The sequence below is a fragment of the Gymnoscopelus microlampas genome (assembly GCF_963454915.1).
Source record: "Gymnoscopelus microlampas genome assembly, chromosome: 6".
Taxonomy (NCBI): domain Eukaryota; kingdom Metazoa; phylum Chordata; class Actinopteri; order Myctophiformes; family Myctophidae; genus Gymnoscopelus; species Gymnoscopelus microlampas.
In genome coordinates this window covers 3863600-3879630 of record NC_139943.1, presented here as the reverse complement: position 1 = coordinate 3879630, position 16031 = coordinate 3863600, and the positions used below count along the sequence as shown (strand labels likewise).

The following is a 16031-nucleotide window of genomic DNA, read 5'->3' as shown; positions in this document are numbered from 1 at the left end:
TTGTAGATCTGCTATTTCTGAATAGTGAGTATAAAATAGTGGTGATTGTTATTATTATTATTATTAATAATAAAGTAAAAGTATCTCTAAATTGTACTTAAGTAGAGTATTTGAGTAAATGTACTCAGTGAGTTTCCAGCCATGTCAGGAGCAGTGTTACATAGAATAGATCAGAAAACCACTGAATGTGTTGTGATTGGATGAGTTATAGTCATAGAGCTTGCAGCCATTAGGTAACCTCATGTCTACTGTGTCTCCCTGCTCCATCTCTACTATCACTCCATTAGACATGTATTCTAAATAGTCATGATTATTCTGTCCATAGTTATACATGAGTAGCTGATTATTTTTATACATCTTGATCTCCATATACTCTGATGATCCAGTGGTAGCTGCAGTGAATCTGAAGTAATAAACTCCTTTCACTGGAGATCGAAAAAAACCTAGAACAAAGAGACACACACACACACACACACACACACACACACACACACACACACACACACACACACACACACACACACACACACACACACACACACGTTAACGCTTAAACGCAGTTAATTAAAACACAATAATTTGATGACCAGTGGACCGGTAGGCGGCGGCTCAGACCCAGACACAGACCCTTCACATAATTAACTTCATCACTTAATGTAAAGCTCATTAACATAATTAACTTCATCACTTAACATAATTAACTTCATCACTTAATGTAAAGCTCATTAACATAATTAACTTCATCACTTAATGTAAAGCTCATTAACATAATTAACTTCATCACTTAATGTAAAGCTCATTAACATAATTAACTTCATCACTTAATGTAAAGCTCATTAACATAATTCACTTCATCACTTAATGTACAGCTCATTAACATAATTCACTTCATCACTTAATGTACAGCTCATTAACATAATTCACTTCATCACTTAATGTAAAGCTCATTAACATAATTCACTTCATCACTTAATGTACAGCTCATTAACATAATTAACATAATCACCACCTACCTGTAGATGTATTGTAGGCGTTGCCGATGTTAGTGAAGACCTTCTTATAAACCAGAGTGGTTTCAGAACTAAATGGTCCAACATATCCATTACTATGCAAGGACCCAGCAGAGAAGGCCACCTTTGGTTGGTCTGTCAACACAAGAGCATTATCACATTATTATATGATTATAAAAACATAGATTATACTATTATCACATTATTGATATTGTTAAAGCATATATTGTACTATTAATAATCACATTATATGATAATAAAAGCATATATTATGCTATTAATTATGACACTATTAATATAATTATAAAGTTGTTGTCGGGCAGAAACCTCATATCTCCATATTTCAACTTTTTATGTTTTTTTTAATCATAAATGAATGCCCTACTTCATCATACAAGAGTGTTGCAAAAATAGTGAAAATAGCAGATCTACAAGCTCACAGTGTGTGGCATTGTGAGCTTGTAGATCTGGTATTTTCAATATTCTAAATTATTTTTAGAATATTTTTAAAATATCAGATCTATAAGCTCTTTGTAGATCTGCTATTTTCACTATTTTAAGTGACACACTGTGAGCTTGTAGATCTGCTATTTTTGAATAGCTAACGTATAGATGGATAAAGTGGTTCAAATGATTGTGATGCTGTAGGGCATTGGTTCTCAAAGTGGGGTCCAGGGACCCCCAGGGGGTCCCCAGCAAAATGAGTTAATATAGCGTCACAATCATTTTAACCACTTTAACAGATCTAGCAGATCTACAAGCTCACTATGAGCTTGTAGATCTGCTATTTTTGAAAAATTCCCTGGCACAAAAAATGTTTGAGAACCATTGCTATAGGGGGTCCCCAGCAATAGCAGATAGGTCTGCTTTTGCTGGGGACCCCCTGGAACCCCCTCAAGGACCCCTGGGGATCCCCGGACCCCACTTTGAAAACCACTGATATATAGGACTACGCCCATATATAGGTCCATTATGTGTGGACTTGTGTTGTTTGTGGACTTTTGTTTTACTTTTAGTAAATAGACATTCATTCAGACTTATGCATACATGAAGAACCGTTTGTCTAGAACCACCAATCACACCCATATGACCAGTGGTGGAAAAAGTACTCAAATATTTTACTTAAGTAAAAGTATCAATACTGCAATGTAGAAGTATTCTGTTACACATAAAAGTCTGAAATTCAAAATGTACTTTGTAAAAGTAACAAAATGTACTTAAAGTACCAAAAGTAAAAGTACTAAAATGTTTGAAAATAGCAGATCTACAAGCTCACAACGCGTCACAATGCGACGCATTGTGGGCTTGTAGATCAGCTCTTTTCAAATAGCCTACGTAGAATACGGCTAAAGTGGTTAATATATGTTTTATAATGTAATATATTTATATCTGCAAAGTGACAAGTAGGCTAACTAAAGTTTTCAATTAATTGTAGTGGAGTAAAAGTACAATATTTGCCTCTGAGATGTAGTGGAGTAGAAGTAAAAGAATACCTCAAAATTGTACAGTACAATACTGGAGTAAATGTACTTCAGTACTTAGTTACTTTACACTGGGTATGACCATATATGGGTGTACCCATATATGGGCATATAGTGATGACATCATGGATCTCCATATGGGCATAAAAAGGAACAGACAGACAGACAGACAGACAGACAGACAGACAGACAGACAGACGGGTACAACAGGTATTACATAACCAGGTGAGACATACATTTACAACTTTTATATTTGATAAACATACTTACTGGACAGTTCCGGTACTTTTTCCTCGATGACAGTCATCCTCGTTTCTACAGCGGACAGCTGAGCACCATGAGCTGAAATCAATACAACATGAATATTAAATTAATACAATATGAATATTAAATCAATACATCATGAATATTAAATCAATACAACATGAATATTAAATCAATAAAACATTAACATTAAATAAATAAAACATTAACATTAAATCAATACAACATGAATATTAAATTAATAAAACAATAATTTTAAATCAATACAAAATTCATATCTAATCAATACAACATTAATATGAAAACAATACTACATTCATATGCAATCAAAAATGCTCCTACATGTGGATTATATGGATCATACATACAGTAAATAACTTGATGAAAACATGAAAAGTAAAGTAAGGCATTTTTCAACACTGTCCTCTCATACATGCATGGACTGAACAACATTCTGGTTTAATTACCTTCACTTTCTGTCTTCAAGTTCTCCACCTGGACTTCACTGGTACTGAGTCTGGTCTGGATGCTCTGGATCTGGTCTTCACTGGTACTGAGTCTGGTCTGGAGGAGTTCAACCTGGTCTTCAGTGGTACTGAGTCTGGTCTGGATGCTTTGGATCTGGTCTTCACTGGCACTGAGTCTGGTCTGGATGCTCTGGATATGGTCTTCACTGGTACTGAGTCTGGTCTGGAGGAGTTCAACCTGGTCTTCAGTGGTACTGAGTCTGGTCTGGATGCTCTGGATCTGGTCTTCACTGGCACTGAGTCTGGTCTGGATGCTCTGGATCTGGTCTTCACTGGTACTGAGTCTGGTCTGGAGGAGTTCAACCTGGTCTTCAGTGGTACTGAGTCTGGTCTGGATGCTTTGGATCTGGTCTTCACTGGCACTGAGTCTGGTCTGGATGCTCTGGATCTGGTCTTCACTGGTACTGAGTCTGGTCTGGAGGAGTTCAACCTGGTCTTCAGTGGTACTGAGTCTGGTCTGGATGCTCTGGACTTGGTCTTCAGTGGTATTGAGGCTGGTTTGGATGCTCTGGACCTGGTCTTCACTGGTACTGAGTCTGGTCTGGAAGAGTTCAACCTGGTTCTTGCTGACAGTCAATTCGGCAGCCATTTCTGGAAAACATATCACAGAGAAAGATTTTAAACACATTTCAGCCTGTACCTTTACACATTCTTCAAGCTCCATTTTTGGCACAACAAGCATGTTGCCTCTTGACCATTCTAACCAGAATTTTATTTCAACATACCTTCCATCTCATGTTTGCTGATGGCCAACTCCACCCGAAGATCAGACACTAAGTCTCTCTGCTCCTTGGCTTCTTCCTCCACGTTCTTCAGCATCTGTCCCTGGACTACCACGGTGTCTCTCAGCTCCTGGACTTCTCCTTCGCTGGCTGTCACCTTGGCCTCCATGGTCTTCAGCATCAGTCGCTGTTCTACCACAGTGTCTCTCAGCTCCTGGACTTCTCCTTCACTGGCTGTCACCTTGGCCTCCATGGTCTTCAGCATCTGACCCTGTACTACCACAGTGGCTCCCATGTTATGCACCATGTCCCTCAGTTCCTTCATTTCAGCCCATATGTTGGGTTCTAAGACGGTACCTGGTTCTACATTGTTGTCTCTCTCATTGAGCGCTCCTCTCTCCCCCTGAGCTCCAGCCTCAGAGAGACACAACAGTAGAACAAGCAAAGCCCCAGCAGTCTTCATTCTGGAACAGAGTGACTGAATACTGTACGGTCCAGCACGTCTTTTATACTCTCCCTCCTCATAGACTAGCATTGGACACGGCATGGTGCCCAGTGGAAAGTTAATCTACAAGCTGGACCCTAAATAAAGTCAAGGTCTGAGAGCGCCAACATGTGGTCCACGATAAGAGCTGGCATGGCTGTACGCCCTGGCTCTGGAAAGAGCGGCTGTGAAGATATTCAAGGTAATCAGCTGTTATTAATGCAATAAACGGCGTGGACTTGTTTTTCTGCTGTCATGTGAGGACACTGAGGTTAGAGTGTTCACTGACACGTTGTTCACATGAAGCAAATTATCACTTTAAAATAGTCTGATATTTATTCAAATTATTAAAATGTATTCATATTTATTCTAATGATCGCTTTAAATAGTTTGATATTCATTCAACAGACATGAAGTATAAATGTTTTCTGTTTTCTCTGTTTAAAGGTGTTTGTGTGTCAAGTCCAGCATTTATCCTCTCTTAAATATGAGTTACTACTTATTTATTGAGAGCCTTTGGCAGCTCTTTCCCCCCAGGTTTTGTTTTATTCATTTTAGGGTTGATCTTCTTTACATATCCTCCCATACGTCTATGGTGCATGCTGCAGTATGGCATCTCCTTCTTTACATATCCTCCCATACGTCTATGGTGCATGCTGCAGTATGTCCTCTCCTTCTTTACATATCCTCCCAGTGTGTCTATGGTGCATGCTGCTGCATGTCCTCTCCTTTTTTCCTTGCTGTCGTATGGAAACCTCATGTTACTTTTCAGCATTCAAATTCAAATGTAACAAAAATTACAAGCCTGAGCTTGTAGATCGGCTATTGTTGCTACGTTTGTGTGACACTGTAGCATGATGACGAGATAATAAGACATTAATTTATGAAACAAATAATGAAAATAAAAAGATAAAATATGGAGATAAGACAGTAAGGATATCCTTGGTTCTGGACATGATGTCATAGTAAGAGAACATTCTGCACACATCAGTGAAAATAGCAGATCTACAAGCTTCATTCATAACAGATCCACAAGTTGTGAGTGTTGTAAGATCAGTTATTTTGGGTGAAGATATTATGCAGGCAGACAGACAGACAGGCAAGCAGACAGACAGACAGACGCGCTCGCAGGAAGACAGACAGACAGACACGCTCGCAGGAAGACAGACAGACAGACAGACAGACAGACAGACAGACAGACAGACAGACGCGCTCGCAGGAAGACAGACAGACAGACACGCTCGCAGGAAGACAGACAGACAGACACGCTCGCAGGAAGACAGACAGACAGACAGACACGCTCGCAGGAAGACAGACAGACGGGCTCGCAGGATGACAGACAGACAGAGTCCTGCTATTTGACCGATGAATGCCAAGTGACATTCAGGGGTATTATAGTTAAATAAAATAAAAGGTATTATAATTAAATAAAAGGTATTATAATTAAATAAAAGGTATTATAGTTAAATAAAATAAATCAGGGGTATTATAGTTAAATTAAAGGTATTATAGTTAAATTAAAGGTATTATAGTTAAATTAAATAAAAAACAACAGCAACATATTATTAACTTTATGTAAAATATGTCAAATGTAGAATAATGTTGTCCTTGTCTCTAAAATGTTGACCTGTATTCCAGACCTGCTCTGCCCTACAAAGCCTTTTAAAGCCTTTTATCTGTTAAATGATTTGTGTAGTTACTGCACTTTGTCCATTCAAGTTGTTTACATTGTTTTAGCTCATTATATTTATGTGATCAATTGAACCCTAGCTTCACTAGTCTGGAGAGAACATTCTGCAAAAATAGCAGATCTATAAGCTCACAGCGTGTCACATTACAACACCATGTGAGCTTGCTGTATCTGTGCATCGTGCTCCAAAAGTCAAACCATCTGCAGGTCAATGATTGACCCGTGTGTGTGTGTGTGTGTGTGTGTGTGTGTGTGTGTGTGTGTGTGTGTGTGTGTGTGTGTGTGTGTGTGTGTGTGTGTGTGTGTGTGTGTGTGTGTGTGTGTGTGTGTGTGTGTGGAGAGGGGGGGGGGGCATGTCATTGCAGGCAACATTTTAAACTAATTTTATTGTCTGTAATTTATTTTATAAAATTATTTTCCCAAAATATTGAATATAGCGAAAATCGTTATTTCTTCATGTCACTTTGGAAAGTCGACAATACAGACACAAACACACACACACACACACACACACACACACACACACACACACACACACACACACACACACACACACACACACACACACAAACACACTCACAGCTCATGAGGTTATGAGGTTAAATGTTCATATTCTATCAATCTCCATACAGTGTCTATAATATTTATATAATATGCATATTTAAACTTCTTACAATTATTTTATTTGTAAATGAACGTCCTACTTTGTCATACTATAGTGTTATATAAAAATAGCAGAAACATAGCAGATCTACGAGCTCACAATGTGTCACAATGCCATGCGATGGGAGCTTGTAGATCTGCTATTTTTGCTACATAAAAAGAATACTTTTAACTTTACGTGAAAGTGGTTTTGGACATACAAGGTTTCCACCTGACAGTGATTGAAAAGCAGAAATTATTTGACAATGTTGTAATGAAATGAATGAATATTTCATGTTTAATTCAAATATAACCTCTCTCTCTCTCCCCCCCTCCCTCCCTCCCTCCCTCCCTTCCCTGTGTGTGTGTGTGTACATGAGCAGCAGTGGAAAAGCTGTTTTTAGCTGAACTAATCTACGTATCAGTGTTTAAATATTAACATTTGTCTGTGTGTGTGTGTGTGTGTGTGTGTGTGTGTGTGTGTGTGTGTGTGTGTGTGTGTGTGTGTGTGTGTGTGTGTGTGTGTGTGTGTGTGTGTGTGTGTGTGTGTGTGTGAGAGACAGAGTGTGAGTGAGGACACGCAGTCCTTAAAGTTACTAAAAGTTTACTCAAAGGTATATTTTATAAACATTGTGTATGTATTTAAATTATTTCCTCTTATGTACGTATAGAAAATGTAACTTTGTAACAAAATGTCTCTCTAAGAAGTTCGAGGCTTAATTTAAATCTAGAATATAATAAGTGTAATAATAATAATAATAATAATATCTAGCCTCACAAACATGCTAATTGAACCAACAGAAACAGAGAGGTAGTCTATTGTTATTTGTATTCAATGTGAGAGCTCAGTGCATTGACAGACAGACAGACAGACAGACAGACAGACAGACAGACACATAACTCCACCTTTACAATAAATATAATAAATCTGTATTAATAAATGTACATATTGGTATAGATCTATAAGGTGTGCGTGCGTGTGTGCGTGCGTGCGTGTGTGCGTGCGTGCGTGCGTGCGTGCGTGCGTGCGTGCGTGCGTGCGTGTGTCACACTGAATGACTGCCTGACTTTAACAAGTATCCAAATACTATGAAGTCTTCTGTCAGTGGATTAAAGCACTGTTTCCCAAACACTGGCTCCAGACCCATTTGTGGGTCACTGACACATTTTTATGGGTCATGAGTAAATATCCCTTTATGTTTATGTTTCCTACATTCTGTTTTTTATTTATTTATTATTTATTATTATCATTCCAAAACATCAATGAATAAATCAAAGAAAAATCTAAGAATGACATAAATTAGAAAACAAATGTTTAAGACGTAGTGAAAATAACAGATCCACAAGCTAGCTGGAAGACAGACAGACAGACAGACAGACAGACAGACAGACAGGCTCGCAGGAAGACAGACAGACAGACGGGCTCGCAGGAAGACAGACAGGCTCGCAGGAAGACAGACAGACAGACAGGCCCGTAGGAAGACAGACAGAGTCCTGCTATTTGACCTTTGTGCCTCTAAAATGGATAAGGATGAATGCCAAGTGACAATAATTTATTTTATACAATTATTTTTCCAAAAATATTCAATATAGTGAAAATCGCTATATCTTCATGTCACTTTGGAAAGTCGACAATACACACACACACACACACACACACACACACACACACACACACACACACACACACACAGCTCATGAGGTTATGAGGTTAAATGTTCATATTCCATCAATACAGTGTATTAATACAGTGTTTATAATATTTATATAATATGATAGATATAATATAATATGATAGGTATCTAAAAATCTATTAATACATGTACACACATTTTCAATAATAAAGATTGGTTAAATATTATACTATACTATATATAAATATTAATATAATCTATATTAATAAAATATGTCTCCATATTGTCAATAATAAAGATGGTTAAATATTATTGCTGTCGGACACAAACCTTGTATATCTGCATATTTAAACTTCTTACAATTGTTTTATTTGTAAATGGGCGTCCTACTTTGTCATACTATAGTGTTATATAAAAATTGCAGAAACATAGCAGATCTACAAGCTCACAATGTGTCACAATGCCATGTGATGAGAGCTTGTAGATGTGCTATTTTTGCTACATAAAAAGAATACTTTTAACTTTACGTGAAAGTGGTTTTGGACATACAAGGTTTCCACCTGACAGTGATTGAAAAGCAGAAATTATTTGACAATGTTGTAATGAAATTAATGAATGCTTAATTAAAATATGACCTCTCTATCTCTCTCCCCCCTCTCTCTCTCTCTCTCTCTCTCTCTCTCTCTCTCCCCTGTGTGTGTGTGTGTGTGTGTGTGTGTGTGTGTGTGTGTGTGTGTGTGTGTGTGTGTGTGTGTGTGTGTGTGTGTGTGTGTGTGTGTGTGTGTGTGTGTGTGTGTGTGTGTGTGTGTGTGTGTGTGTGTGTGTGTGTGTGTGTGTGTGTGTGTGTGTGTGTGTGTGTGCATGTGCATGTGCATGAGCAGCAGTGCAAATATTAACATTTGTTCCTGTGTGTGTGTGTGTGTCCGTCCAGTGAGCTCAAGGAGCGCTTGAAGCCAGAGCTGTTGGAGTTGATTCGCCAGCAGAGACTCAACAGGCTGTGTCAGGGAACACTGTTCAGAAAGATAAGCAGCCGACGCAGACAGGGTGAGACACACACACACACACACACGCACACACACACACACACACACACACACACACACACACACACACACACACACACACACACACACACACACACACACACACACACACACACACACACACACACACACACACACACACACACACACACACACACACACACACACACATACACACACACACACACACACACTACAATAATGAACAATAGAATTGAAAGAACAACATGTTATTTATAAACTAAACAAAGCAAAACTGCTTTGAAAACAAATGAAAACTAAACGGAAATTGAAAACAAAAAAATCTAAAAGGAAATCATAAAGAAAACTTCCAAACCTATAATGACGACGTTGGTGTGTTATTTGTTTTTGTATATGTTGAATGACAATAAAAAACGATCTATCTATGTTGTTGTCTCCAGATAAGCTGTGGTACTGCAGGCTGTCTCTCAATCACAAAGTGCTTCACTACGGAGACGTGGACGAAGACGCAGACAGTCCACCAATAGAATCACTACAGGAGAAAAGTGAGTGGCATGGATACCATCAGCTCATGTATACTGTATACTCCACGGTCCCAAAAGAGCTGATCTACAAGCTGACAGCACGTCACATCGTGGCACGCTGTCAGCTTGTAGATCAGCTCTTTTGGGACGGAGGCTCACCATCGTGCTAACGTTCTGATAACTGATGTCTACATCATTGGTTCTCAAAGTGGGGTCCGGGGACCCCCAGGGGTACTTGAGGGGGTTCCAGGGGGTACCCAGCAAAATGTGTAAATATAGCATCAGAATAATTATGACCTTTTATACTTTGGCTATTCAGAAATAGCAGATATACAAGCTCATAGCGCGGCACCGAGTGCCGCGCTATGAGCTTGTAGATCTGCTATTTTTGAAAAATCTTGAAAATGTGTACAAATCTTTGAATGTATATATTTTTTAACGCAAATATTTGTAACTCAAATCTTTGCTTCTGGGGGTCCCTGGAACAAAAAATGTGGCGATGGGGGTCCGCGGCCAAATACATATCATTTTGGGGGTCCTTGACATGAAAAAGTTTGAGAAATGCTGGTCTACATGTCTACAATCTGACCCTGACTGCTGTACTCTCTTGTTCTCTTCCTCTCATCTCCTCTACTCAATCCCATTTCTTCTTTCTTGTTTTCGTTCTTTCTTGTTTTCTTTCTTTCTTGTTTTCTTTCTTGTTTTCTGTTCAGTTCCTGTGGCAGACATCAAGGCGTTGTTAACAGGTAAAGACTGTCCTCACATGAAGGAGAGCAAAGGCAAACAGACCAAGGTGAGCAACAGTTCCACTCCCTCCGTTCTCCATAGTCACACGGCAAGCTATGATGACTAATACTGACTATATTGACCATTTCGGTCAGACTAAAACTAAAACATTTCAGTTCACTAAAATATGAATAAAACTAAATGGAAATGTATTCAAAAGACTATATGACTAAAACTACATCAACACATTTGCTGTGAACATGGACTCCCACCTAGAGCTCCAGTGCAGTTTGTAATAACAGAATGGAGTTTTACCACCCTGTGTGATAGCAGTAATGGCCGCCCTGTGAACATGGTCAATGATTTGCCATAGTCCAGTATTTATCATGATGCAGCATATCCTATATCATGTTATATGTGTGAAATAAAATGTGTGCTGTGATTCATTGTTGTGGTTGTAGCCTTAAACCCCTTTCTCTTCCTGTGTGTGTGTGTGTGTGTGTGTGTGTGTGTGTGTGTGTGTGTGTGTGTGTGTGTGTGTGTGTGTGTGTGTGTGTGCGTGCGTGCGTGCGTGCGTGTGTGACCCTCTGTAGGAAGTGCTGGATCTAGCGTTCAGCATCACGTATACGACGTGGAGGAATACAGCCTGAACTTCATCGCCTTGTCCAGAACCGACGTGAGTCTAGTTCCCTCAATTAATCAAGCCTTTATTCTTTCTTTCTTTCCTTCTTCCATTCATCTAATTACCTGCGTGGGTATTCAATGTATTTATTAGTTTTCTTTTTAAATCCGATGAGGAGGATGGGCTGGTTAGTGGTTATCAGATGGAAATGAGCATTATTCCATATTGACACAGCTCTGAATGTGATACACACCTGCCCCCTGGTGGTGTAACATAAGAACACACGTAGATGATTTGCCTGTCTAGACCCATTGAGACCTGAGGCCGATTCTTACGAATGTCTTCTAAATCCTAACAGTTTCCTGAAAAACCTATGTTTCTATATCAGTGGTTCTCAAACTTTTTCATGTCAAGGACCCCCAAAACTATATGTATTTGACCGCGGACCCCCATCTAAAAATATTTTGTTCCAGGGACCCCCAGAAGCAACGATTTGAGTTAAAAATGTTCGCTTTGAAAGAATATAAATATATTAATTTGCACAAATTTTCTCGATTTAAAAAAAATAGCAGATCTACAAGCTCATAGCGCGGCACTTGGTGCCGCGCTATGAGCTTGTACATCTGCTATTTTTGAATAGCCAAATTGTAAATTAATGCTTTTTAGCTAAAAATCTAAAAATGACACAGGTCTTAATGGTCTAGTATGAAGAGAAAGAGAAATGGAGTTGATGTGGAAGTATTGTTGGAAAGGTTCTGGGAGGTTGGCTCGGCACTCTGATAGTTAATGTTGTAAATGAAGATACATGTTTGGAGGATGTTTATATTAACGATAGTTCATATTTTAAGATGTGTGAATAGAGGTGAAGATGGGTCCCTAAAACTGCAGGTGCCGAAAATGACAGAGATGCGTTCCCGGTCTTAACTCTTAACCCATTGATACCTGGAACGCATCTGTGTCACTTTAGATGTCTTTGGCTATTCAAAAATAGCAGATATACAAGCTCATAGCGCGGCACCGAGTGCCGCGCTATGAGCTTGTAGATCTGCTATTTTTGAAAAATCGTGAAAAAATATTTTTTATATTATTTTCAAAAAACTGTTAGGATTTAGATTTTTTTTAAGAATCGCCTCAGGTCTTATAAACTGACAGAGTTTTTTTTTGTTTTGTACTCACAGACTGGCAGCATGTTTACAGCTTAAACTTACAGTAGAAAAAATGTAATTTTTTCGTCCGTTTATTTTTTAACATTGAAGTGAATGGAGCAGCAACTTTTTTGGAAAATGTTATCTCCTGGTTCTTTGTGACGAACGGAAAAACGGAAAAATCCAAAAAATATAGAATAATTTTAGATTTTTTATTTTGTAAAAATGTATTTTTTTGCCAAAAACGTTTATAAACGTTTTTGGCAGAAAATGAGTTAAATCAGTATTTAATCAATAAATCCTTGCCGTTGTTGTGGTTGTAGTTCTGCCTGTGGACGGACGGTCTGAGCGTGCTCCTGGGCCGCGACATGAGCAGCGAGTCCATGCGCAGCGAGCTGGAGATCCTGCTCTCCATGGAGATCAAGCTCCGCCTCCTGGACCTGGAGAACGTGCCCATCCCGGACAACGCCCCGCACATCCCCAAACCGCCCAGCAACTACAACTTCAACTACGACTTCAGCCAAGCTGAATAGTACCCTGTGCGTGTGTGTGTGTGTGTGTGTGTGTGTGTGTGTGTGTGCGTGCGTGCGTGCGTGCGTGCGTGCGTGCGTGCGTGCGCGTGCGTGCGTGCGTGCGTGCGTGCGTGCGTGCGTGCGTGCGTGCGTGCGTGCGTGCGTGCGTGTGTGTGTGTGTGTGTGTGTGTGTTTGTGTACACTTGTATTACTATACTTGTGAGTCCTCACAATGTGGGAATTACAGTCTTTACTACTGTATTTTCTGTTTTCTGCTACTGTGGGGAAAGCTTCCACAGAAAGTAGCAGATCGACGAGGGGCTATTTTTCATTGGAAGCTTGTCCCACAATACGGATAATGGGGTTTAAGTGGTTAATAACAGTAAAGATTCACATTTATAAAATTGGCATCCTAAAAATGTTGACGTACTCGCAAGTATAGAAATACAAATAAGTGTGCGTGTGTGTGTGTGTGTGTGTGTGTGTGTGACTCTGTGTGTGTGTGTGTGTGTGTGTGTGTGTGTGTGTGTGTGTGTGTGTGTGTGTGTGTGTGTGTGTGTGTGTGTGTGTGTGTGTGTGTGTGTGTGTGTGTGTGTGTGTGTGTGTGTGTGTGTGTGTGTGTGTGTGTGTGTGCGTGTGTGACACATTGGAAAACGTCACAAACCGTTGACTGTCATTAGGTAATTACTGTACGACATAAACTGACTCTTCTCATGACAGCGGAGGGGAACTACAGCTCAATGCAATATGTTTGTTCTTGTTCCAACTTCTTTTTTTTTTTGTGTGTGTCAGCTCTTCTCTTTTTTATTTATTGTTTTATTCCCCCAAAGAATCTTAAAACTCAGAAAACCTCTTAGGGTTGATCATTATTTCTTAAATCGAAACTGTTTAATCGTTAAGTGGACTCCTGTGAACCCATTAGACAATTCCCACTTTTTTTTGTTTTATCCATGAGAAACGTTTATTTTTATATGTGCAATAGCAGCATAACGGTGAGGATTCTCAAATCGTAGGCTATACGTATATATACCGTAGGCTACCCCACACAGCGCTGCAAAACTAATCAATAAAACAGGCAATAGGCCTATACATGAAAAAATGTATAACTTAAATCGATGTAAAAAAAATGATTTTGTGTTTTAATATTAGCCCCAGACTTTATGAATGATCAACAGAAAACACACGTGGGCATTGAGCATTGGCATAGCCAGTGACTGACAAATATGATTTCTCCATTTCCTCACATTTAACACATCGGGTGCCAGCATTTTTTCATAACAACTTACCGTGGGTGCCAGCATTCTCCCCATTGACTGCGCTTTGCTGTTTAAAGCTTCCGCGTGCGTTACAAGCAAATCCACGCCAAAAAAAAAGCATCGATTCATGTTGTGCCATGAGCCTGGCTACAGCCTGGAACCATAACATTTCCCTCGCGAGTTACAACGGGGGGGGGGGGGGGGGGGATCGCGCATCGCGCATGACCGGTTTTCCCCACAGGAAACAGATTCGGAGATATAGGCGTTTCAAAGTAGGAAATAGACAGGAAGCGGATGGGATTATTTTTTTTGTTTCCGGTGAGCGATCTGGCACTTCCTTCGCAGGATTACAATGGGTGCTCCCAGAGCTGCTCTAGCCCCGCCCGCGCCGAGAAAAACGAAAAAAACAAAAAGACTGAAATCACGGTTCAGACCGTGTTCGGCACCGAAGCGCTACTATGTAAACACACGGTTCAGACCGTGTTCGGCACCCGATGTGTTAAGCTTGTGTTTATTTTGGTTGTGGCGCACACACAGCCACGGACGTCTGCCCCATGGTTTGGGCGCAGGCATCCCTGGGTTTGATCGTGTAGGTACTAAAACTGTAAAGCTACTGTAAAATAATAATAATAATTGGTGCAGTGGCCATGTTCTGGAGGTCGCACGGCGAGCAGTACAAGGTACAAAGGGGCCGTGCGGTCCTGACCAGGAAAGGTTGGGTATATAACCCACCCAGACCCAGTCAATGATTTTCTATGCAATTAATAATGTAATCATTATATCCCACACTGTGTCTGTTCTCAGGTGCTGATTGATGCATGACGCTTCCCCAATTACACTCAGTGGTGGAAAAAGTACTCAAATTCTTTAAGTAAAAGTACCAATACTGCGGGAAAAAAACGATAAAACGATACAAAACGCTCTGTTACAAGTAAAAGTCAAAAATTCAAAATTTACTTGAGTAAAAGTACAGAAGTATTGGCATCAAAATGTACTTAAAGTACCAAAAGTAAAAGTACTAAAATATTTGAAAATAGCCGATCTACAAGCTCACAACGCGTCGCGATGCGGCGCGTTGTGAGCTTGTAGATCTGCTATTTTCAAATAGCCTAGGTATAAAATAGGGCTGAAGTGGTTAATGTATGTTTCATAATGTAATAATTTATATCTGAAAAGTAACTAGTAACTAAAGTTTTCAAACAATTGCAGTGGAGTAAAAGTATAATATTTGCCTCTGAGATGTAGAGGAGTAGAAGTAAAAGTATTGGAAATTGGAAATACCTCAAAATTGTACTTAATTAAATGTACTTGGTTACTTTCCACCACTGATTACACTTGATTACTCCTCATTTAGTTTTTAGTGGTGTCCGATGTGGGCTGAGGTACGCAAGGGTCTCTGTGTACATGCAGAAATCTATGATTGTTCTTGATAAAATACGTTTATCGAGGCGTCTCCAAAAAATGTAATGTCCCTTGGTATGGATATGCTTATTATGACGCAATAATGTTTGTTTGCTGCCAACTGTCCTGGGGCATTTTGTAGGAATGTAACGATGTCGCTTTGTTTTTGAGGCGCTTGGGGTCTTCATGAACGATGCAGACCCCCCCCCCCCCGGAAATTCACGGTTTACTTCAGTGGTTCTCAAAAGTGTGGGGGTCCGGGGTCCACATGTTTATCAATACAAAACGTCGTTGCTGTCCTGCAGAAACCTTGCATCTCCATATATCAAAGTTTTATGTTTTTCATAAATTAATGCCCTACTTCAT

The 16031-nt window shown here is 39.6% G+C and overlaps 1 protein-coding gene across 1 annotated transcript; it reads left to right on the top strand.

Moving 5' to 3' along the window:
• Nucleotides 1–4617: 4617 nt before the first annotated feature.
• Nucleotides 4618–11387, top strand: LOC311047955 (engulfment and cell motility protein 2-like; the record flags this gene model as incomplete). The annotated part of the gene is made up of 6 exons (XM_084060905.1): nucleotides 4618–4690; nucleotides 5183–5192; nucleotides 9386–9498; nucleotides 9920–10024; nucleotides 10717–10796; nucleotides 11323–11387. The coding sequence occupies 6 exons, from the start codon at nucleotides 4618–4620 to the stop codon at nucleotides 11377–11379; spliced, it is 438 nt and encodes a 145-aa protein (XP_083917031.1). The 3' UTR covers nucleotides 11380–11387.
• Between the last annotated feature and the right edge of the window lie 4644 nt (nucleotides 11388–16031).